Source organism: Micromys minutus (assembly GCF_963924665.1).
Source record: "Micromys minutus genome assembly, chromosome: 18".
In the NCBI taxonomy this organism is placed as follows: domain Eukaryota; kingdom Metazoa; phylum Chordata; class Mammalia; order Rodentia; family Muridae; genus Micromys; species Micromys minutus.
The window spans coordinates 26,799,240-26,822,973 of NC_137953.1; the positions used below are offsets into that span (position 1 = coordinate 26,799,240).

At 45.4% G+C, this 23,734-nt stretch overlaps 1 protein-coding gene across 1 annotated transcript in view; it reads left to right on the forward strand.

Moving 5' to 3' along the window:
- SCRN1 (secernin 1) overlaps positions 1–23,734 on the forward strand; it is a gene marked incomplete at both ends in the record, with an annotated part of 36,219 nt that overhangs the window by 11,718 nt on the left and 767 nt on the right. Inside the window, 4 exons of the mRNA XM_080932458.1 lie at positions 7,647–7,849; positions 10,301–10,495; positions 12,759–12,924; positions 20,694–20,874. Coding sequence (XP_080788584.1) covers positions 7,647–7,849; positions 10,301–10,495; positions 12,759–12,924; positions 20,694–20,874 — 745 coding nt within the window. The remainder of the gene's footprint in view (positions 1–7,646; positions 7,850–10,300; positions 10,496–12,758; positions 12,925–20,693; positions 20,875–23,734) is intronic.

A 23,734-nucleotide genomic window follows, 5' to 3' on the forward strand; every position in this document is an offset into this window, starting at 1 on the left:
CTTTCCCTCCCTCCCTCCTTCCCTCCCTCCATCCCTCTCTCCCTCTCCCTCTTCCTCCCTTCTCCCTCCCTCTCTTCCTTGGAGTAACCCATGCCTCGCAGGCCCAGTACTGATGACCCATCCTGTCTCAGCCTCCTGAGTGCTGAGATGTTAGTCTGGGTGAAATAAACGTTTTATATGTTCAATCAGTTTTTCTCTCCAGCAGACATGAGGAAACCAAGTTTTGGGTTTGTTTTTTGCAGCTCCCTTAGTAGATTTTTTATTTTTAAATAAACCTCTACATTTAGTAGAAACCCCAAAATGAAGAATCAGCAACAAAAATCACCCCTAAACCCCTTGACTATGGCTTTTCGATAGTTTTGCAGTTTGGGACCTAGGGAGTTGGCAGAAATCTTAATCCTAAGAAGTTAACTTTTGAGTGTTGGCAGAGAGCACCTTCCTCCCTGAGAGTGCCTCATCTTCCGGAGATTCTCCACCCTGTGGGCAGTGTAGCCTGATCAGTATCAGTGTGGCCTTCACTCTGCTGCACATGAGAAGCTCATAGCTACAAAGCGATTATAGTCTGCTTACCAGGAGAGGATAGCAAACTGGACAGCGCAGGTTCTTATACAAAACCAAATCAACTCAAGAGAAACAATTATTTTTAAAGCTTTATTACAAAAAGCTTTGCAAATAAATAATAATACCACACACACACACACACACACACACACACACACACACACACACACAGTTTAATCTGACCAAACATCTATAAAACCTAAGGAATGTATATACCAGTTGTTCTGAAGCTTCTTAATGCTGAGACCCTTTGATACAGTTCTTCATGTTGTGATGGACCCCTCCTCCCACCATAAAATTATTTTAGTTACTACTTCATAACTGCAATGTTGCTATTGTTATAAAATTTGATGCAGATATCTTATATGCAGGATATTTGAAAGGGCCATTTGACCTCAGAGGGATCGAGGTTGAAAACCACTGCTATATTGTTAGGAATAAGTTATAAATGAGAACATCCATCTGTTTTATTTCAGTTATGATTCTTCCATGGATTGTTTCTGGTTTCTGGTTTCGGTGGTGGACCAGTGTGTAAAATATAAACAATACTGAAAGCGTAAAATTTAATAGGAAGGGTCATAGCATCCATTTGAATGTCAATTTTAACTGAACGGCACAAACCTAAGGGCGACTGAGGTGACAGAGAGGAAGCAGAGAGATCTGGGATATGATGGCACAGAAGTGGTACAAAATTCCAGAGCTAGCCCTCCACAGACAGGGCAGGGTGTGGATTCCAGAGCTAGCTCTCCAAAACACTAGCATTCCATAGACCCTGGCCTGGGGCACTTGAGATGTTCAGGGGAGATGTGTTCCAGGTAGGTGTACAGGACTAAAGGGTAGGGACAGAGAAGCTATATTTGGTGGCTTAATTATTGCTGTGAGAGTCATCAAGGTCTGGGATAATAGCAAATGCGGGAGAAGATAATGACTGATCCTAAGCCATCTCTTTGCCGTCTGCCCTGGCTCACACATGGGTAACTATTGCAATAAGACTGCTATGACAAGTCCTGTGACCCTGGCCATTTCTTGGCGGGGCACACAGTCTGTACCTAGAGTAGACTTCTAAGTTCAGGGTCAAGTTCGGAGTCTGGTCCCAGCTTTAGACTGGCTAAACCTAATCTTTCATACCAAGTAAGTCCTAGGCATGACTCCCAAGCCTCACTGGTAACAGGGAAGCTGTGGGTACTGCAGATCAAACCCACAGCTCTGCACGGTTCTAGAGCAGCAGTTCTCAAAGCATGGCCTCCACAGAAACACTGCCCAGGAGCCTTCTGGAGAGGCAAATTTCACCCCCATCACACTTGCACACGCGCGCACACACACACACACACACACACAAACACACACACACACACTGTACATGGGGTTGGCCCTCAGCAAGGTAGGAGGAGCAAATAGCAAGAATAGGCTACTGCACAGCTAGAGATGGCCTTGCTCACGGTGCGCTGGCTCTTCCAGCGGTTAGCAGCATCATGTCATTTCTTGCGCTGTCCTTGCTTGTCCTCTGTGCTTGGCTGCCAGCTTCTGGAAGAGCAGGCTATCCTATTTATATTTCACATGCTACCTCAAGTGTCTGAAAGACTGTGGCTGATTGTTCAGAGAATAGAGCTGCTCCCCATCTGCATACTCCCCTCCTCTGTGCCTTCCATCCACACGTCAGCTCTAGGGACATAGCTGAGTGACAGCCTCCGTTTAATAGGCACTGTCTTCAGGGTAAAGGTATAATTTGTCTGTGCTTCTTAGAGGAGTGCAAGCATTAAGCAACATTTGTTATAATTCATTCTTAGTGGTAAAAGCCAAGCTTGGTCTCTTCCCTTGCCTCTTCTCCTCCCTCTCTCCTCTTTCCTTTCCTTTCCTTTCCTTTCCTTTCCTTTCCTTTCCTTTCCTTTCCTTTCCTTTCCTTTCCTTTCCTTTCCTTTTCTTTCCTTTCCTTTCCTTTCCTTTCCCTCCCTTTCCTTTCCTTTCCTTTCCCTCCCTTTCCTTTCTTTTCCTTTCCTTTCCTTTCCTTCCTTTCTTCCTTATGTTTCTCTGAATAGTCCTCATCACAGTACTCCCAACACCAAGAAACACACACACACACACACACACACACACACACACACACACACACACCTAGTTTTGCTTCTTAGTGACTGTGGATCCAAGTACCAAACAGCTGGCAGAAGCTAACATTAAAATAAGGGATCATTTTTGGAAGTCAAGGTGTCTCTTACCCCTGGAGTCCATTAATTCTGAGGTCTATTTGTCCTGATGATGCCTCTTGGCCTCTATCATGATGAGGCCCAAGAGGCATTTGGATCCCATTAATTAGACAGAGTAGGCTGGGAATACCTAATAATCACCTAGAAGTGGGGCTGAGGTGGCAGCCCTAAATTGTGGCTTTCCCAACACCCGTGGTATAAAGAAAATGAAGGATTAGCTGCTAGCTCAAAAATCCAGCAAGTTTAACCTCTGTCCTCAGAGTAGCTGGGTCGGGAGAGCTCTTCTTTCTAGTTATGTGCTGTGTCTGACCCTTACCCTCAGGTTTCATTCTCTTCTTTTTCTGCAGACTCCCCTGCCCTTCCTTTCATGTGTCTGTGTGCACAGTGTGCTTGCATGTGGAGGCCCAAGGTCCAGAATTTCCCTATATTCCTATGGTCCCTCATTCTTTTAGGGAGGGTCTCTCAACAAGATCCAGAGCTCTCTGGAATAGCTATCCTTACCAGCCAGCTTGCTCTGGCTGCTCCTCTGTCTCTGAATTCCCGGGGAGCTGAAATCATTGGTGAGCAGCCAGCACTATATGGTATCTGAACTCTGGTCTTCTGTGACATCATCCTGCAGATGGACTTTTCCTACTTTTAATTGAGTTGGGCATTGGCACTAAACCTGGCCCGTCTCATTGTTTCCAAGCATCTTGTCATTCTAAACATAAAACCTCATCATGCCATAAGTTCCTCATGTGGAAGTCTCAGATCTTGAAAGAAAATTGAGGAAAAGGTGTGTGGATATTTACTTTTTCGGGGGGGGGGACTGGTAGGTTCTTAGTGAACATGGGAGATCACAGATAATGGGTACAGTTAAAGTCATTATTTCCCTAACTGTCTCAGGAAACTGGCTGTATATGTGCTATTTCATTGAACACTCATAACAACCCAAAGTGCTAGGTTTGCTAATTCCTTATGGTAGTTGAGCAAACTGGAAATTAGGGAAGTTAAGTGGCTTGCCTAACACCCTAGGGCTAGAAGGTGGCTGAAATCGGAATACTGGGGTACCACTTCTCTCCAGATTAAATCCTGCTTTACAGTGAGACAGAAGATTGAAATGGAAATGAGTCAAAAGGTCTCAAATCCCTCTCCCCTGTTAGAAGGTGATGACAGCACATTCAGTTTTAGACTGAGTTGGCGTTTGTTCGTGATGCAGGATCCCGGGCAGCCTTCACTCTGCAAAGCAGAAAGCTCCCAGCAGGCAAGAGTGGGCCCCTAGCTTTCACAGAGTGAAGATGGAGAAACAGAATAACGCAGGGAAGAAAAAAAAAAAAGAAACCCATTAGCATTAGGTGTCTTCAGGTTACTTTTCTGTAAGGGTTATAGCTACAAGGACGTTCTTATCCTGACTTGGGCAGACTAGAATCTATTGGTCATTAGAGAGCAGTAAAAGAGGAATATTACTGTCCCTAGAAATTCCAGTTATTCGATCTTTAGCATATACAACTCCAGTTTAGTCTGGGCTGGTCAGCTGAGGCCTGTTGCAGGAGCTCGAAACAAAACAGCGACCTTCCATAAATTTTAAAGTTCAAGCCTACACAGCACATAATGTCTACTTACTACTTTTTTTAGTCCATGTGGAATTCTGTAACAAAGTCATTACAGCCCGGAAGGTTTAAATGACATATATTTTATAATGCAGTTCTAGAGGTCTGGAAGCTTGAGATCACGGTGCCAACAGGTCCCATCTGAGGCACAGAAGGCCAGAGCAGAGAGAACAACCTCTTGTGTCTCTTCTCTAAGGACCCTGATCTCATCACAGACTCCACCCCCATGGTCTAACCACTTCCCAAAGCTCTAGTTGCCCACACAGGGGAAGTGGCTTCAGCACTTGAAAACGGGCACAAATTTTCTGTTCTTAGCATCATCCTGAGTAGTCCAGCCCTTGCCAAAGGCTGAGAATCTTTTGAATCTCCAAAAGACTACAAACCAGAGGGACCATGAGAATGTGCTGGTAGGAAGTGGTAGGGTAATTTGCAAGAGAGTCCTCTGAGAACAGAGTCCTCTAGGGTTGGTCTATCAGTGGTTTCCAGTACTGCTCCACAGAGCAGTGGTTTTCCAAACTTGATCCAGTTTCCACCTAGGTTTTCTTATTTGGGGTGTAGACGGGGGCCTCTTATAATCTACAGAGTCACAGATACAGCAAGGCTAAGCGGTCAGATTTCTAAACCAAAGTGTGGGTGCTGTCTGACGAGGTCTTCCAGGCCACAAGCCTCATTTTTTCCCCCTCTCACAAGACCAAGAATTGAATTCAGGAGCATCTAACTCTCAGAGCCACAACAACTTATTCAAAGCACTTGGGAAGGTTGTAGATGTTTGAATGAGACTAACTTGGGTCCTTCCAACACATCTCTGTCCTGGTCTTTATTAGGCTAAGGCACAGCCACTAAGTCAACTCAGTCATTGGGTCAGAGACATTCTCTTTTCATCTGGAAAATGTGTACCGAATCCATCCAGGATGTGAGAATGGGCAGGGATGGCTGGAAAGTGTGCCTTAGGATGCTGAGTGATGTCCTTCTGCCCATGACTTGGGATTCATCTGTACCTTGTGAGCTCAGGAGGAGTATGTGAAGTCCCAGTGTCCTTGCCTGCCTCTGTACTGTGGGGTATGCAATTCTAGCCTCACCCCATGGCCAGGAGGTCAGCTGGGAGTGGTCATGTTAAACGCACAGATAGCATTTAACCTGTAATGCTGATCTGAGGAGCAGTGAAGTCAGAATCCTACCTGCATTTCTGAATGGAGGAAAAGAATAGAGCTTGGGTGGGATGCCAGCAGTCACAAACACTAGAATCTACAGAACAGGAGTTCTCCAAAGATCACTGCACCAGCCACTGTCCCATGCTTCTGAAATACGCTCCTGTGGGTCAGTTTAGGCCTGCAGAGGCCTGGGGTCACATGAGGCAAAGACCAAAGACCCTGCAAAAGACTTAGCTCCAAATCTTTGATGTGTTCCTTCTTTTAGGAAGTGGCGGCTTTGGCACAAGGAAATCTACCTAGTGTAGATTTCAACGAGAATATTCTCTTTATTCATGCTCGAGCCTTTGAGAGAGGGTGTTCTTAGAAAATAGTTTGAAGCCCAGTCACACCGTTTGTGAATTTCCATGGCTCGGGATTTTCCTCTTACTACTCTTTTAAGGCTCAATGTTATAAATTATGGCTCTGTTAATAAGCCTAAAAGGGCCCTGTCAAGTGAATTGGTATATGATGCTCTGACCGTGAACATAAGCTAATTACGGGGCTCAGTCTACAGCTTACAGTTGTATTATCCTTTCTTCTCCGTGACAGCACAGTGGGACATGCCTAAAGACACATTCAGTTAAGAGGTTTTTAACAGTCACTATTTCTCAAGTCGTGAATTTATCAAGGACAGGTTACATCTCCACCTAAGTAGCTTTGTCGCCTGCTCTAAGATGTGAGCGCCTATGAGCACAGTCCAACTGAAAGGATGAAGACACGAATGACATGCAACTCATGTGCCATCTTCTGTCCCCTCAGCTTGAGGAGGTGGTAGTGCATGCATATTGCCAGGATGAGGACAAACAGCTATAAAGGTCACGTGACGGAGGTCATATTGCCCTTGAGAAGCATAAGAGGAGCTGGAGTTAGGTCCCCTGCTCTCTGAGTTTCTGGGCCACAGCATTCCGTCTGCTGAAGATGATGTTCAATAGCATGGCTCCATCATTTAGGGGTGTGTGTTTTCATGTGTATTATCTTATAACACCCTGGTGACCTTGACACTTCTTATAGATGGTAAAAAGCTGAAGTTCACATCTATTGTGCACACTGTCCAAGGTCATGCAGAAGGAAGTGTCTGTGCTCTCCTTGGCAGGCTTATTTGCTGATAACCTGGGGAAAGAAGATGTTTGGCTCACTTTAGTCGGAGTCTATGTTCTTTTGATAGTTATGCTGTAAAGAGCAACAGTGGATACAACCTGATGTATAGGAGGGAGATACATAGGAAAGGAATCAGTCGTATATAACCTGTTCCTAATGAGATCTCTGAGCAAATTATATGCCCAGAGGACAATGGCTGGCAACCGGACACTTAGAACCAGTTTTCTCAGTATACTACAGAATGCTGTAACAAAACACTTTAAATAGAAGCATTATAAACAACAGAAATGTATGTGCATAGTGTTTGAAATAAGGAAGTCCAAGATCAAGGTACCAGTATTCAATGTCTAATGTGGATACATTCTGATTCATACATTGTACCTATTTACTATGTCCCCCAATGGTGGAAGGAGGTAAGGAAGCTCTCCAAGGCGGCCCCTTTTATAAAGAATACAATTGGCACTCATGAAGGTGCCACTCCCACAACTTCATCATCTTCCAGAAGACCCACCGCCTAATAGCATCTCATTGGTGCTAGGTTTTCAACGTGAACTTCGAAGACACACAAATTAGGCTATAACAAAATACCCACTGTAGAATAACCATTGATCCAAGCTAGGGAGATTTTCTTTTCTTAGGGCAGTAGTCAGGAGGAAAAATCCAAGCTAGAGCTGAGCTGGACAGTTATATGGGACATATAGTCAGCCAAGAGCAAGAAGGGGCTGAAACTACAGAGAGTGCAGCCCCTGGCTCCTGGCATTTCTATTCTTATGAAAGGCGATCAAATCTAAAGACGGAAGAACACATCTCTCCACTTTTTAATTGGATGTGTCAAGAGAGGCATGCTGAGTTAAAGTACTCTTAAGTAGTTCGTATATTGGTCTGAATATTTAACATGTTTGCACATATTGGCATGTTACCCGACTTAACCTTGTCCCAGCCTTCCTTTGCTATGGTAATGACCACGTGTCCTGAAATGGCAGAGCTGTCCTTATGGTTTCCTTCAGGCTTGGTTTAGAACGAGGGACAACAGCTAAAGAAGCCTTAGACATCATCGTCTCCTTACTGGATGAGCACGGACAAGGTGGGAATTATTATGAAGACGCGCTCTCCTGCCACAGCTTCCAAAGCGCATATCTGCTGGTGGATCGAGATGAGGCCTGGGTGCTGGAGACCGTGGGGAAGTATTGGGCTGCTGAGAGAATCACAGGTGAGGGGGTGCAGGGTATGGAGTTTTGATGATAGCACTGGCAGAGGTGACGCTGGTCAGATATGCTGGGCTGACCCAGAAGAGCTGAGCTGCTATGTGGCACTCTCTGTGCACCCCCCTTCCGGCTTAGGCATGCCTTTCACTTCCAGGCATCCTAATTTATTTTACACCTCCTGTTTGCTTTTTGGACATATCTAGTTGTAACTGTAAAGTATGACTATGGGTTAGGCAAGAGAATGAGGAAGTCTTAGATTATAATAAGTCAACAAAAATCCCTTGTCACTCCCATAGCTGCTTAAGCTTAGACTCATTCCTCTAAAATAGAAATTTGCGTCTGTGAGGACTATTGAGTGCCACTGGATGCCAACCCGGTCACATGTCTGAGACTCCATTCCTAGGAGGGCATCAAGGACGTGGCCATCTACGTGAAAAGTGTCCCTCTAGTTCATGCTGCCTCTTTGCTCAGTGCCAAGGCAGTGTACTTACTACCTCTCCAGGGCTCTCCCTCGACTTCCAATGGGATTGAGTCCTAGAACTGGTTAAAGGGCTTCTAAAAGTCAAAAGAAAACTGGCCATTGGCGGTCCCCTCGCTTTCCTTTCGGGAAGATAATAAATACATACCACGTGCATCAACATCCTCCCTTACCAAATTCCAGACATGTCCGGCTAATGGATCAATATATTGCCATCTTCTTGAACCTTTACACCTCTGCATGCTTTTGTTCATCTGAGGTTACTATGAAGTTTTTAACCAGCTAATTATAAATGACCTTAAGTATGCAATCTGTTTGCTACCCCAGTTTTTAGATAATCAGAGCTAAATCTGACCTTAGCTAGATCTTGACAGTCACTGGGAGTCACACCTGGTTTTGTGCACAGCTTCCAGTGACAAAGGCTAAACCATGATTAGTGCATGCTCCATGCACAAAGTTACCCTGCCGAGAACAAGAGGGTGGGCCAGTTCTCTGTGAGCATGAAGATTGTGTCCTCTTCTGCTCACATGCTGTTGCAGAGGCTGGCAGAGCCATCAGGGGGTTTCCCTACCTCCACTTGCCCAGTGTATATCTCTCAGGGTCTGTGTACAATCTGATCTTAGAGTGTCTGCAGAACACAAGGTTCCCCCCTCCCCACCCTCAGACACCCAGCTCCCCTTCTCCTACAGGAACTTGAAACTCCTTTACACAAACCCTCCTGAGATAAAGTGATGCCATCAAATGGCACTGTCAGGAAAGCAGATGGGCCGGTGCTTCAAAGCAGCCCAGCTGCTTTAAAGTAGACTCGAAGACCCTTTGATCTGTAACCGCATTCAGAATCAGGGCTTCCTTCAAAGCATCCCTTGTGAAGGTCCATCTCTACAAAACGAGGACTGTTTTCCACTAGACGTTTTCTTTTCAGACAACCATTGGTTCAACGCCCCCCCCCCCCCATGGCTCTCGTGTTCTCTGACCCCAGCCGCACTAGACTGATGGCGGTGGGAATTACTGAACTCCATCCTCTTCGTTCTGATTCTTAAAGAACAAGTGTCTACTATAAACCAGCCCTCTCGGAAAACAACCTCTGGAATGCTCAAGAACGTTTCTCTCTTTGAATGGCTTAGTATGAATGGTCGCCACATCACCTTTTTGGGATCTTAACTGTTTTCTATTGCTTAATTAGAATTTTACATTAGCGATACTCTATGGGGTTGGGGGTGGGGAAGAATGGTTGATGACCAGAGACTCTCCTCTCAGTCAGGAGTGCATAGTTTGGAGGTATAAATCATCAAAGCAAGGCATCCTGGGAAAACGGTCCAGCTGACCTGGTTTCAAGACACCCAGATTCAGGCCGAAAGGGCTCGACTGTAGTGGGATTTAGGCACTAAGAGCTCTAAGGTAGTTTTTCTTACATTGTTCTTTAAAAATTTGGAAGCTCAACATGCTCCTTGGGAGCCACCTCTGTGAACAGTCCTTTTGAGTTTGCAACAGTAACCTAGCCTGTGCAGTCAAGACGACATCTTGAAGCTTAGGGACCAAGTTGCCCTTTGTATGCCTGGTTGTATGGGGTTGGGGGTAGTAGAAGTGTTCCTCCAGGTAGGAGAGAATGTTTCTGGGGAGGAGGAGTCTGTGAATGTTGTGGAGTATCCCTGTAGAGGAGTCAGATATAGACAGCGAGTCTCCTGAGATCCTTCCAAAGACCTGTTCAATTTCCCTGTGACCATGCATGCTATGCATGCTTGGAGTTTATAGTCAGAATGAAGGGGCCTCGAGTGTTTTCATTTTGTTTGTGAACTTAAGATCAGTCAACCTGACATTCATCTGAGCTATAATAATGTCCCATGGAGACAGGCCAAATCTTTTCGGATGCCTCCTGGAGTGAGGATCGGGGATTTTGTGTTTCTCTCCTCAGAAACAGAACTGATTCTTCCCTGTAGTCCTGGGTGCCTTCCACTAACAGACATTGTGCTCTTTGCAGAGGGAGTGAGGTGCATTTGCAACCATCTTTCACTCACCACTAAGATGGACGAAGAACACCCGGAACTCAGGTCTTATGCTCAGAGTCAAGGCTGGTGGACAGGAGAGGATGAATTCAATTTTGCCCAGGTTTTTGCTCCAGCTGATGACCATTTGGACTGCTGTGCAGGCAAAGACAGCTTAGAAAAGCAAGAAGGTAAGTTAACCTGCTCCACACTTTGGGATGGACAAAGAGGAGGGTATAGAATGAGCCTTGCATGTTAATCACAAACTTGCACCTTACGTTCCTGGTGTGCTGGCAAGGAGACAGCCTGCATGTGGTCACATGTAGCAACTACACTTGCAGGAACTTATAAGCGTTTCTTATTTCTACTAATACGGAACACTGCTGTTATTATGTGATCCTTTGTGATACTGAAGTCATCTCTGTAACTTCAGAAACTTGGAAGAACCCCTCTTCTCCTACTAAGCCTGCAGGATAAGGCTTTTGCTCATTTTGAGATCTGCTCCTTGTGCCCGAATACCACTTTCTTCCATGAATTTCTACATTGGATCATTGAACTGAGTTCTCTTTATAACCTGTTTGCAGTATACAGCAAGACCACACATTACTAAATTCTGATTAAGAATCCATATTTAGGTAAATGTGTTGAATGAATTGCTCCTTGTTGATATGCATCAATATTCACCCCTCAGGCCTATAATGGTCACATTTTCTCTTTGTTATTTTTACATATATATCTGTCAATCAAACTGGATCATTTAGAATTAATGACTACAACGTATATTCTCTAGCCGTGGCTTCATTTGTAAATGAAGCTTTGTTGGAAAATAGCCGCATTATGTTAGTCAGTTTTCTTATCATTGTAATACAATTCCTAAGATTAAAAATACTTACCAGGTGGAAACGTTTACTTTGAGTTATAGATTCAGAAAATTCTGAATCAGTTGCTCTGTTGCTTTTGGGTCTGAAATGGGAACAGGTATCATGGTGTCTGAAGCATGTTGACAAAGTTACTTACCTTATGATGGCCAGGAAGCAATGGGGGTTGGGCAGAGTCCCAATATCTCCCCAAGGCCACACCCCTAACAAGCTCATCTTCCTTGTGTTATTAGACCCTCCCAATAGCATCATAGCCCGTGGACCAAACCTTCAGCATGGGCTTTGGAATACATGCCAGGTTCAAACCACAGCACAAACTAGTTTTACTGTGAACTGCCTGTGGCCACCAAAGGTGAAGCCGAGAAGCTGCTGTGGGAAGAGTTGTAATGGAGAACCACTGTCCAACACACTGTCCAACACACGGTCCAACACACGGTCCAACACACTGTCCAAGGCATAAAATATCTTCTATATGGTTCTTTAAGAAAATGTTTTCTGATCCTTGAAGAAGAATCATGCCTTGAGACTTTTGCCTAGAGCAAAACCAAACAAACCAAACAACAACCAAAGACCCAAAAGAACAAACAAAACATAAAGGCTTGTTATATAGACAGGTGTAGAAGTATTCATTTTTAAGTGGAAACTTCATGGAAGAGTTACAAAAGTTTTAAGCTGAAACAAAAGGAATGGTGCTCAAGCATCAACAAATATCTGGTTAGCAGGAAGCGGAGGGTGGAGGAACATGTTATAACTCCAGGGGGCGCCACTTGCACATTCCAGCCTGGGAAAATGCAGGGCGAGGCAAAGGGAAGAAATAAAACAGACGACAGACATATTGCCAACGTGTTAGCCTCCTGAATAAAGTGATTATGGGCTTGCACGACCACCTTCAGCTGAATACAATTTATAGAATTGTAACCGGAGGAGAACCTGTCGGAACAGGCTTGTGTGCGATCAGGGACATAATTCACTCCTCTGAATTTAGAATGAGGAGCCCTGAAGACTCGAAGTACTGCTGCGAGTCATTCATACTGCAGAGTGGTCATACTCAGTACACTTACTCTAGATGACAAGGAGACATGAGGGTGACAGTGTGGAGGGCCACATACAGGGCTCACACCGTTTCGGGCTTGTGTCTATTCAGGTGAGGTAAAGATTAAGTTATAACAAGGAGATCTGAATAAACATGGCTGAAGGAAACAGAAGCTACTTCTTCCCACATCAGCATCTATGTGGAAAGATTCTTCTGCTCAACACTGGGCTGCCGTGTGTGGACCACCTGCTGGTCAGCCAGCAGGAAGGCAGAAGGAAACAAAGTGAAGAACAGAACACGGATGTGCCCAGAGATGTGCATATAACATTTCTGTGAATCTCCCATTGGCCAGAGTTTATCACATGGCCAAACGTAGTCACCTGAGCAACTGGGAATCACTCAGTAGTTATGTTCTCATGTATGATTTCAGGGGGTTTCTTAGTAAAAAGTGACAAGAACTGAATCAGTTTTGGTTGGCAGTCTTCACAGTTATATATGGTCATATTTACACACATGCTCTTTCCCTCTCTCCCTCTCTCCCAGAAAGCATCACTGTGCAGACAATGATTAACATCTTACGAGATAAAGCCAGTGGAGTTTGCATAGATTCTGAGTCTTTCCTCACCACAGCCAGTATAGTGTCTGTCCTGCCTCAGAACAGAAGCTCGCCGTGTATCCACTACTTCACCGGGACCCCGGATCCTTCCAGGTTTGTCTAAAACATGTTGTATAGTTGGAAAGTACACACTCCTGACCAAGCCTGTCACTTGGATACTTGAGTGACATTTCTCAGTTCTTAAGCCTGGGCTGCTTGGCTGACACCATAGAATGTTCATTCCAGGAATGGAACCCAGTTATCGCTGCGGAGTATAGACCATGGGCCGAGCATTGTGTTATAGGTAAAGATGCAAAGATGCATAAAGAGGCAGATACAGGGATAACCAAGGTTTACACAGAGCCAGTTCTTATGAGTTAACAGGAAAAGTGGTCCAGGCATGATACAGATGGAAGCACCTGCCATTCTTTTGACACGGTGTTTGGGGAGCTGCTTTGTGCCCACGTCAGCAGGGAGGGGGTACTGCACAGTACTGTGGGCACATCCTCTAGGAGGGACAGCCAGGTTTGGAATACTCTCTCTACCACTTAGCATTTGCAAGTACTTTGCCTCACTAACTGTTGTAGTTACAGTGGGATAACCCTGTCCCTGCCTTTGTATTGTTGAGAAGATGAAATGAGACACACTAATAACTCACAGTAGGCTTAGCAATTATTTATAAAGAGCATCCTTTTGTGACAGGCAGGCAGCAGTCCTTCTTCTTGTCAGCATTCGGGTATACAGTCACAGGTCATGTCGCTTAGAGAGGCTTCTAAGCCTGCGCACTTGAGGACAGTCTGAAAAATACCGATACCTTGACCCAAACCTACCCTGGCAGAATGTGGGAGGTGAACCCCAGAACCTGTCATCCTGGGAAAACTTCGCGGTGACTCTCTAGTGTTTTCAGGTGTCACGTTAGTGGAAACACTGAGCATTGTTTGAATGGCAGTTGTTATGTCGTTTAGATTTGCTCCTGAAGAACCTACTGCTATCAATTTCCAGGCCTTTTGTGGCTAAGATGTTTTCCCCACAGTGTCAGGAATATGACGCAGTGGTTGAACCTTGCTCCTTTCCGAGAAACTGTCCCAGATAACTGAAGCACGTCTTTGACTACTTAGCTTTATTTTTAAACTATTATTAACGCCAATAGACACTTCTGACAATACACAGACCGAGTAGTTCTTTTACCTCCCATCGACAAGCTGCCCGGCAATTACTACATATCAAATATTGTGCTTGCTGAGTAATTCGGGACCATGGAAAAAGATGGTATAAATGAGGTGCTGAGGGCCAGAACCTCACAGGGGGAAGAAACAAAGCCTTAGACATGGTGGAAAAGTGGCATTTAGTAGGCACAGAAACAAAAATAACACTCTAAGTAGGCATGGTCTTTTCTTCCCTCTCTCCCTTCCCCTCTACTCTCTTCCCTCCCTTCCTTCTTCCTTCCCTTCCCTACCTTTCTTTCCATCCTTCTCTTGTCCCTTCCCTTCTCTTCCCTCACTTTGTCTTCCCTTCCCTCTTCTCCTCTTCCCTAACCCTCCTCTTTCCTCTCCATCAGTCTCCCACATCACAGGCCTGGAGCACCAGAACTGGCTGGGTGTGCAGCTTCTTGTATACAAGGCGATTAGGTTTCTTTCGGTCCCTCCCTGACTTCCCACTCACAGAGCCCAGCCTTCCTCATGGTCTGCTGGTCCTTCCTGGTGTCTTTCACTCTGCAGTGTTCCTGACTCCCTCTCTGGATGATCCTCCCCAACTCCATCTGCTCAGTCGTGTTTTATTTTTTTTTTAATCTCCACCTTCCTCCATGTCTTGGCCTAGCAGATTCAGTTTTTCACATCTAGACCCCCTCCTATAGGCTGAGACTGGCCTCCCAAGCACTCTGTGGGCCCGTAGGAGCAGGAACAGTTCTGTTTCAGTCTGGAGTGTTCTGCCAAGGTGGACAGACATTACTCTTTAAGGAAACTGGAGTTTTCCCAAGTAGTGGGTCTGGCTGGACCATGCTCCATTGCCCTGTCTGGAGGTCCCACTCTAGCTTTGCCTAGGATGTGAGATGACTTATCGTCACCAGAACACTCAGAGAAAGGAATACAACCGCCCCAGGTTGAAGCAGGCCGCTTAATCCAATTATAGAAATGAATTGTGAAATTGCCTCCTGGTACTAAATGGAAACTTGCAAGTAGTTTTAAAAGAAAATTATTTCATGGTTAAATTTAATTGGAAAGACCTTGTAGAAGATGACAGTCCTTTGAGGAGATAGTTCGGTTTTGTCTTGCGTGGTGAAATGGCCCATGTCGCTCTCTGTGACTCAGAGCCACAGTTAGCTCTCGTTCTGCGCGTCTCTGTAATTGGGCACGCTGAACATTCTGTCTTTTGTCAGCAGGCGGTGTAATTATCTGCTCCTGGGATTTTTTTTCAGGTCATAAATCAGGGCGATCTCAGCTGACTTATACTACTAGAGACATGTAGAACGGTTCCAGGATTGCTGAAGCAGTGTTTCTGAGCAGTGGCCTCTGGTTATGACACACATTGCTCCTCCTAATCCATAGCACGAAGTGCAGCCTTGGGTGTTTCTCTAGCATGTCTCACACATTGATTTACAGACCTTGGGAAGCCAGCTTTCACACCTGGCTCTTCACTTCATCCCTTCATTCTTTGTGCCTCCTCCTCTCACGTGCCAGCCACCATACTAATTTGAGAGGCTCCTCTCGTACTAGTAGAGTGGCGCTGGTTGGCTTTAGGGACAGGCTCTGACCTGCAGGAGCCATTTCCCGAGATAGTAGTACTTGTCGATGCTCCATTGATGAGACAGGTTTGGAGGGAAAGGATATTTAGAGAGGAACCTTGATTCTTTCAGACTGTCAAGTATAGAGTTTTGGGGTGTGTAGCAGCCAGAGTACTCAGGTTCATCTCTGCCAGCCCATTTGCTGTGATGTTTTTGGGGGGTTCTAAATTGGCTAAAGAGAGGGTGTTCACACCACAGAAATGGGCAAACATCACAAATCAGAGTTCACTCATTTCTCAGATAGGGGTGTAGTGGTTAGACAGGGACGGCACTGAGAGGCCCTCCCATGTCAGCAAACCTACACAGACTCAAGTTATAGGATGAGGAAGCCGATGGGGAGAAGAAGAGTCACATTAACTGAGAGATCAGCTGAGAGAGAGAAGGAACAGAGTGCTCCTCGTGGACTGGCTCAGACTGCACCATGTGGGTATCTGTCAGCGGCATAGGGTGCCATTTGTTCTTAAAGGAAGTCGGTACAAGAGGCCTTTAGTGCACAGGGCACATCAGCATAGATATAAACAGACTAGAGGGCACTGGACCAAATGGCCCCCGCGCCTTGCCAGTTTCATTCTTAGTCCCTCCTATGCCAATCTTTCCTTCTTTCGATCTTTCACTTCTGACCTGCCAAAATGCCAAGCTTCTGGCTCTAGACCACTGTCTGCAGGGTCGTTCTGTGCTCCACAAGTGCAGCTCTCCTTCCCAGTGCTCCTCCTGTACAATGTCCCTTTCCAGTTCTCCTGTACAGTGCTCTTCCCCAGTGCTCCTGTACAGTGCTCTTCCCCAGTGCTCCTGTACAGTGCTCTTCCCCAGTGCTCCTGTACTGTGCTCTTTCTCAGTGCTCCTGTACCGTGCTCTTCCCCAGTGCTCCTGTACTGTGCTCTTTCTCAGTGCTCCTGTACAGTGCTCTTTCTCAGTGCTCCTGTACAGTGCTCTTTCTCAGTGCTCCTGTACTGTGCTCTTTCTCAGTGCTCCTGTACAGTGCTTTTTCTCAGTGCTCCTGTACAGTGCTCTTTCTCAGTGCTCCTGTACTGTACTCTTTCTCAGTGCTCCTGTACAGTGCTCTTCCCCAGTGCTTCTGTACAGTGAGTGCTCTTCCCCAGTGCTCCTGTACTGTGCTCTTTCCCAGTGCTCCTGTACTGTACTCTTTCTCAGTGCTCCTGTACAGTGCTCTTCCCCAGTGCTCCTGTACAGTGGTCTTCCCCAGTGCTCCTGTACAGTGGTCTTCCCCAGTGCTCCTGTACAGTGCTCTTTCTCAGTGCTCCTGTACAGTGCTCTTTCTCAGTACTCCTGTACAGTGCTCTTTCTCAGTGCTCCTGTACAGTGCTCTTTCTCAGTGCTCCTGTACTGTACTCTTTCTCAGTGCTCCTGTACAGTGCTCTTCCCCAGTGCTCCTGTACAGTGAGTGCTCTTCCCCAGTGCTCCTGTACTGTGCTCTTTCCCAGTGCTCCTGTACAGTGCTCTTCTCCAGTGCTCCTGTACAGTGCTCTTCCCCAGTGCTCCTGTATGGTGCTCTTCCCCAGTGCTCCTGTACAGTGCTCTTTCTCAGTGCTCCTGTACTGTGCTCTTCCCCAGTGCTCCTGTACAGTGCTCTTTCTCAGTGCTCCTGTACTGTGCTCTTTCCCAGTGCTCCTGTATGGTGCTCTTTCTCAGTGCTCCTGTACTGTGCTCTTCCCCAGTGCTCCTGTACAGTGCTCTTTCTCAGTGCTCCTGTACTGTGCTCTTTCCCAGTGCTCCTGTACAGTGCTCTTTCTCAGTGCTCCTGTACAGTGCTCTTTCCCAGTGCTCCTGTATGGTGCTCTTTCCCAGTTCTCCTGTACTGTGCTCTTCCCCAGTGCTCCTGTACAGTGCTCTTTCCCAGTGCTCCTGTATGGTACAAGCTCCTTCACTAAGTGGCTCTGCTCTCAGTTGAAATAAGATTAGAATGAGGTTGCCACACAACCACAGATGAGCCATTCAGGAAGATGCCTTCATTTTTGGAGAAACTGGTTATTCTAGCTAGCCTCTCCTTTCCCCCTCTACTGTGGGTTCATGGTTGAAAAGATTCATCTGGGCTACAGTAGCCTTTGCATTGTTCCTTTCTGTGTCTCCTGTCCCTCAGAGAGTTTGGTCACAAGATCCTCCCAATATAGCTGCTTGGGGAGTGTCTTATCTTCAGCAAGAATAGGAGGGTGTTTGAGGTCAGACTGTTCTCTGGCTAGATGTGTATAAAAGCACATATGCACAAGAGCCAAACAGAAGATTAAGAATGGGAAGCGATGGGGGAAGCTGACTTACACATTTATTTAGAAGACACGAATTTAACCACTTAGTTGGAATCTAACTTTGGACAAAGCACTAGCTTCTATAAGCCTCAGAAATCTCATGTGTAAAATGGAACCATTCCCTCCTACCTGGAGCAATGTGTCCCCCAGGAACACTAGAGTAATATGGCCTGGACCAGAGGCTGGGAGGAATGGCCGTGACTCGGAGAAACAGTTTCAGCTTTGACACCACTTAGATGTATGACCTTGGTCAAGTCATTTCTTGTCTGTGGACATTAATTAACACTCAAATAAGTACACTAAAGAAGGAAGTTGCTGTCTGAGATTCAGTTGTGGAAAGATGCTTGGGTGTGCCCTTATTTATTTAGAATCATAGATGTGCTTTGCACTAAAGATTGGCAAAGACATTAGACTACAAGCTTCTAAGTGCCCCACATTTCCTCTGTAGAACACAGGCCAGAGGTACAAATGATGTAACAGATTTAACAGATATTCCTTCAGTCATTGTTTAAACAATCATTTAGTTTCAATTTATTAGCAACAATTCTTGCCATTTTATAATAACTATCTTTATATATTTTATTATTTACATAATTTTTACAGTCAAGTTTACCCTCAGCCACAAATTGATATCTCACTTTTTTTTTTTTTTTTTTTGGCAGTTGAGGATGCTAACTTTTTCTCCCCACAAACCATAAAAGGAATCTGGGAAGCTTTAGCTGTATCAAATATAATGAGCACTTGCTCAAATTTAGTGTTAAATTTTCAAATAGAAAGGGTAATTGAGAAGACTGAAAAGATGCTGCCCTTTGCCATAGAAAGGCTACCTGGCACCTGGTGTCACTGTTAGAGAACTTTACATGCAGCAGGTAGTGAGGGAGAATGACATCACACCGAACTCCTACACATCACCCCATTTTTTCCCGGGCTATCTGTCACCTGGGCTCCACATGGTACTGTCCTGAGCAGAGAGTTTGACTGTGTGTGCAGAAGGGTCCCTGTGCCAGCCAGAGAGGGCTGCTGTAGCATGTGCACCGACTACGGTGGGACAGGGCAGTGCTTACTGAGATGACAACCGTATGGAACCCGAAGACAGCGATCTGATGCCTGTGGTGTTGTACACATATTTCTTCCTTCATCTCCCTCTCTTTTCTCCTGTGAAGTAATCGAAATCGGTCTAGCCGGTGGGCAGCTTTGTAGCAGCTCCTCTTTCATGCTCAGTGATCAGCAGTAGAGAAAAGCAGAGATCTATTTGCAAAAGGATGCAGGAAGTGGAAGTGTGTTCCTTCTGTCCACGGTTAGCTCCCTCTCTTCTGGGATTTTCTTTAGTAATGGCTGAGGAATGGGGAACAAGGGCCCCTGGGGACAGCCTAGTCTGACATGTGTTGCACTATCTGGCAGATAGGGCTGAAGAGTGGGACTGATTTTGTTTGTGTGTGTGTGTTTTACATTTTATACGTTCTTTGAAAATTTGTTTTATCATATATGTATATGATGTATGTATATATATATGAATGATGTATTTGTATATATACATCACCTGGGACAAGAAAGTTCCAGACACCTGGACTTAATTCGGCACCACTGGCTCTCCTGGCTCCGGTGCCTTACTTTTTCATGTCTTGATCAATGTTTCTCCCTCGTGTTCTCTTTTCTACCATGGCCTCAGAAAATGAACTAGAGGCCATTTATCAGCACAATGTCTACACAGTGTCCCTCAATCTTAGATAGTATGAGTTCCCCCAGGCCACACTAAATTCGGACTCTGATTCAACAGGACAGGGCTGAGTCTGGGGCTCTGAGAGATGTTGGTGCTGAGAGTCCAGGGACATATGTCATTTCTTGGAAGCAAGGGTGGCTGTTTCATGTTTATTTTCAAGTCATGGCATCCATAACTTGTGTGGCACATGGCAAGGGACATGCTTATACCCCATATATTCCAGAGCTAAGGAAGTCAGTGTTCTAACTCACTTTTAACTTTCTCATGGCTTCTTGAAGTGGGCCCATCGAGAACAGAAGGAATATGTAAACCACACAGACCCATCCAAGTCCCATAGAGCATGAAGGGTCCATTTTCTCCTGTTATGATTATAAGTGGCCACATGGTGTGTACTGGAATTGCCCCTCTGTCCAAACAGTGTGTTCTTTGGTGTGGAGAGTGGAGGGAAGGATAAGGCTTTCTTCCAGCTGTCAGTTAGTTGTGAGTGTCTCCCACTTAGCATGGCTCTTCATTTGCCTGACCGCTTTGCAGTGTATACGTGTATTTGTGTGATGTGCACCCACTGTACACAGGTATATATGTGCATATGCCTGGACTCAGCATTTCCTCTGAGGTATAGAGTCATTCTGCCAGGAGAATGGGAGTCAAACAGAGTAGGAGGCATCAGCCACTGGCTCTGGTCAGCACTAGCTCTCAGACAACCAGGCTTCTGTTGATCTGGTCATGTCCCCTCAGAGGCCTCTGAGCTTAGCTGACATGATCTCAGTCTATGAGACACTTCAAAGAGTTTTCAAGATGATAGACCCTTAAGATCAAAAGCAAAAACCACTGTCTTCCCCAGGGGAGAAATGGGCAGTACTCTTTTTGACTCAAATACATGGCTTGTTCTGCCCTGTCCTGGAAAACTGTGTCTACCCGCCCCTCTTTGCGAACAAAAAGAGGCTTCTCCGATCACCTTCCTAGAGCAGCAAAAGCGTTTCAACATCAGCCTTCATACACGGCTGTCAGTGTTACTGGAATGGTAACTGAACTTGCAGCTGTGTGTCTCCTGGCTGACTCATCCCTGGGCACCCCAGGCACCAAGCCCGGCCTGCCTGACACAGCTCTCCTTTCCCTGCAGGTCTATATTCAAGCCTTTCATCTTTGTGGATGATGTAAAACTTGTCCCCAAAGCACAGTCGCCCTGTTTTGGTGACGATGACCCAGCCAAAAAGGAACCTCGGTTCCAGGAGAAGCCAGACCGCCGGCACGAGCTGTACAAGGCACATGAGTGGGCGCGCGCTGTCATCGAGAGTGACCAGGTGAGCCGAAGGAAGTCAAGGGACGATGGTGGTGCTCAGTGACAAAGGAGACAGTGAGGTGGTTGGCACACGAACCTCTCTCCTCTCTAGCTTGACTGGTCTCTTTCAGAAAAACAATGCAGCCGTTAACTTTCCAACCAACCCCACCCCTCCAAAACCAAAGAAAAGGAAGCCTCTGCTTTTACTGTTACTCTGAATTCAGAAGGCTGACAATCTCTTTCTTATCCTGCTGTTAATCCTGCAGTGTCAAAAACACACAATCTAACATCTCATAATACCGCGCTCAAATGTGTTTAAAAAAAAAAAAAAAAGTAGGTCCTATGCTAAGAATATTCTATCGGGATCCAACAACAAGATTTTCAAGTTCAAGTTTTTTTTTTTTTTTTTTTTTTTTTTTTTTTTTTTTAAATAATCCCAAAGAGTACAACTTTTATACCTAAAAAGCTTTGGTTAATAAAGTTAGAAGACATGAATTCAATGGAAAAATCCTTAGTGTTCTGTAGCAGCCAGTAAATGCTCTCAGGAGCCATTAGTGGTGAGTCTTCACAGAATGTGGCTGTCAGATACTCCTCTGCTTCCCTGTTTGCATCACAACTCTTCATAGGTCTAAGCCATCCTGAAGGAAAGAACCCTCTCCAGCCTCCAGGTAAGTTGTTGTACAAACCTCACTTTCATTTTTAGATTTATATTTATCCTCACGTCTTTATGTACCTGGCTGCAGGTGCCCAAGGAAGTCTGAGGTGTCAGGCATCCCCCTGTTGCTGGAGTTACAGGCAGTTGTAAGAAGCTCAACATGGGTGTTTGCAAGAGCACTACGCACCCCTAACTGCTGAGCCATCTCTGTACCCTGATTTTCTTTTATTTAGCATTGTGGTTATCTAAGAAGGATTTTAAAAGGCAATGACTTGGGCTAGAGGAATGGCTAGGGAGGCTTGCTGAGCCAGCATGGGATCCGAGCTGGGATCTTCAGCACCTACAAAAAAGGCTGCTCATGGCTATGCAAGCATGCAGCTACAGACATAGTGCTGTGGGATACAGAGAAGAAAGAAGATTGTTTGGGCTTCTTAGTCACCAGTCTAGCTCCAGACCTGGTGAGAGGCCATGTTTTGAGGTCATAAGGTGGAGCAGGACACCTGACATCCTCTTCTGGCCTCTGCTTGTGTGCATATAACATGCATATGTACAGGTATGTACATTTGTACATGTGTACATGTGTTGTGGTAAATATTAAAAAGTGGAAACCTTTTATCCCTCACTTTGTCAGCTCCTGTGAGGCCATTTGGCACTGTGGGAATCTCTAACTTGGCGGCTTTATGCCACCTCTAAGAACTCAGATGTGATTCACTCCATTTTCTCTGCTGCTTCTGTCCTGGGTGGATATGACAGCTTCGGTGTGTTGTTTTAATCACTTTCCTCCATAGCCTGGGTAAAATCATGACTCCACAACCATTAGCTTATCAAATAACTTTATATGTTAAATTCTCAACCCACAAATGCTCTATGCAAATAAGCTTACAACCAATGGAAAAAGATATAAACTGCCCATCTATATGAGCTAAATTAGACCCATAGAAACCCTTAGAAATAATCATGACAACCTCATCAAGCTAGAGATGTGCCCAGAGGAACATACACTTCAGCTTCCATCCTTTCCTCCATCACCCCCAGCCTCCCACTTCCTCTTCCATTCCTCCAGCCTCTTTCCCTGCCTACCTCTCTACTGTCCAATCATGTATTGCCTTAACATAAACCTACATACATGCACCATACAGACATAAGCCATACTGTTCTAATTTGTTTTCTGTTGCTGTGGTAGATATCATGACCAAAAACAGCTTTAGAGGAAAGCTTTTATTTGGCTTATATCTGGATCACAATCCATCATTGAGGGAAGCCATGGCAGGAGCTCACAGTAAGAGCCGTGAGGCAGAAACCAAAGCAGAGGCTGTGAAGGAACGCTGCTTACTTACTTCCCATGCTTGCTCAGCCTGCTTTACTCCATGACCATTTACCCAAGGGTATTGTGGACTTGTTCATAGTAATCTGGGCCTTCCAAGGTCAACTATTAATCAAGAGACTCCCCTCCACAGACTTCCTACCTCCCAGATTGACTGAACCATTTTCTCAAGTGAAGCTTAGTCTTAAGATTTCATCTAAATGTAACACTATAAAACACAGTATACCTTCACAAGTCCTAAAGTCTTTATAAATTTTAATACTTTAGCCAAATGTGGTGGTTCACACCTTTAATTCCAGCATTCAATAGACAGAGGCAGGTGGATCTCTGTGAGTTAAAGGTCAGCCTTCTCTACATAGCAAGTTCCAAGACAGCCAAGACTAGGACTAAAGAGACCCTGTCTCAGAACAAATTCGCTTTAAAAACCCCACATCTCTTAACTTAGGGTCCTTAAAATGAAGAATAAGTTATATCTTATATTTAAAAGTGAAGAACCAGGATACAGTTACAATCAAATCAGAGCAAAATTGACATCCAGCAGTGTAAATCAAATTTGGTGTGGCATCTGGAACTAACTATTTTCTGAACTCCAAAGAGATGGGCAACTCCATTTCTCGGGCTTGGCCATCTTTAACACACCCAGCATGTCACAGGCTCAGACCAACTCCATTCTGCATCTGCTACTGATCCCAGTGTCTCCAGTATGCCCCACTCTCCACTGAAACTGAGGTTGAAACTTCACCCAGGGCCTCTCACGGTGCTGAACCTCAGCCACTCTTCATAACCCCTTCCATCCTGCCTAAGTCAGGATCCCACAGGAGACTCTTAGACATTACCAAGCTTGGCTGCCACCTTGAGATGGAGCCTGGACCCCCAGTCAACCACCATCACAGAAAAAGAATG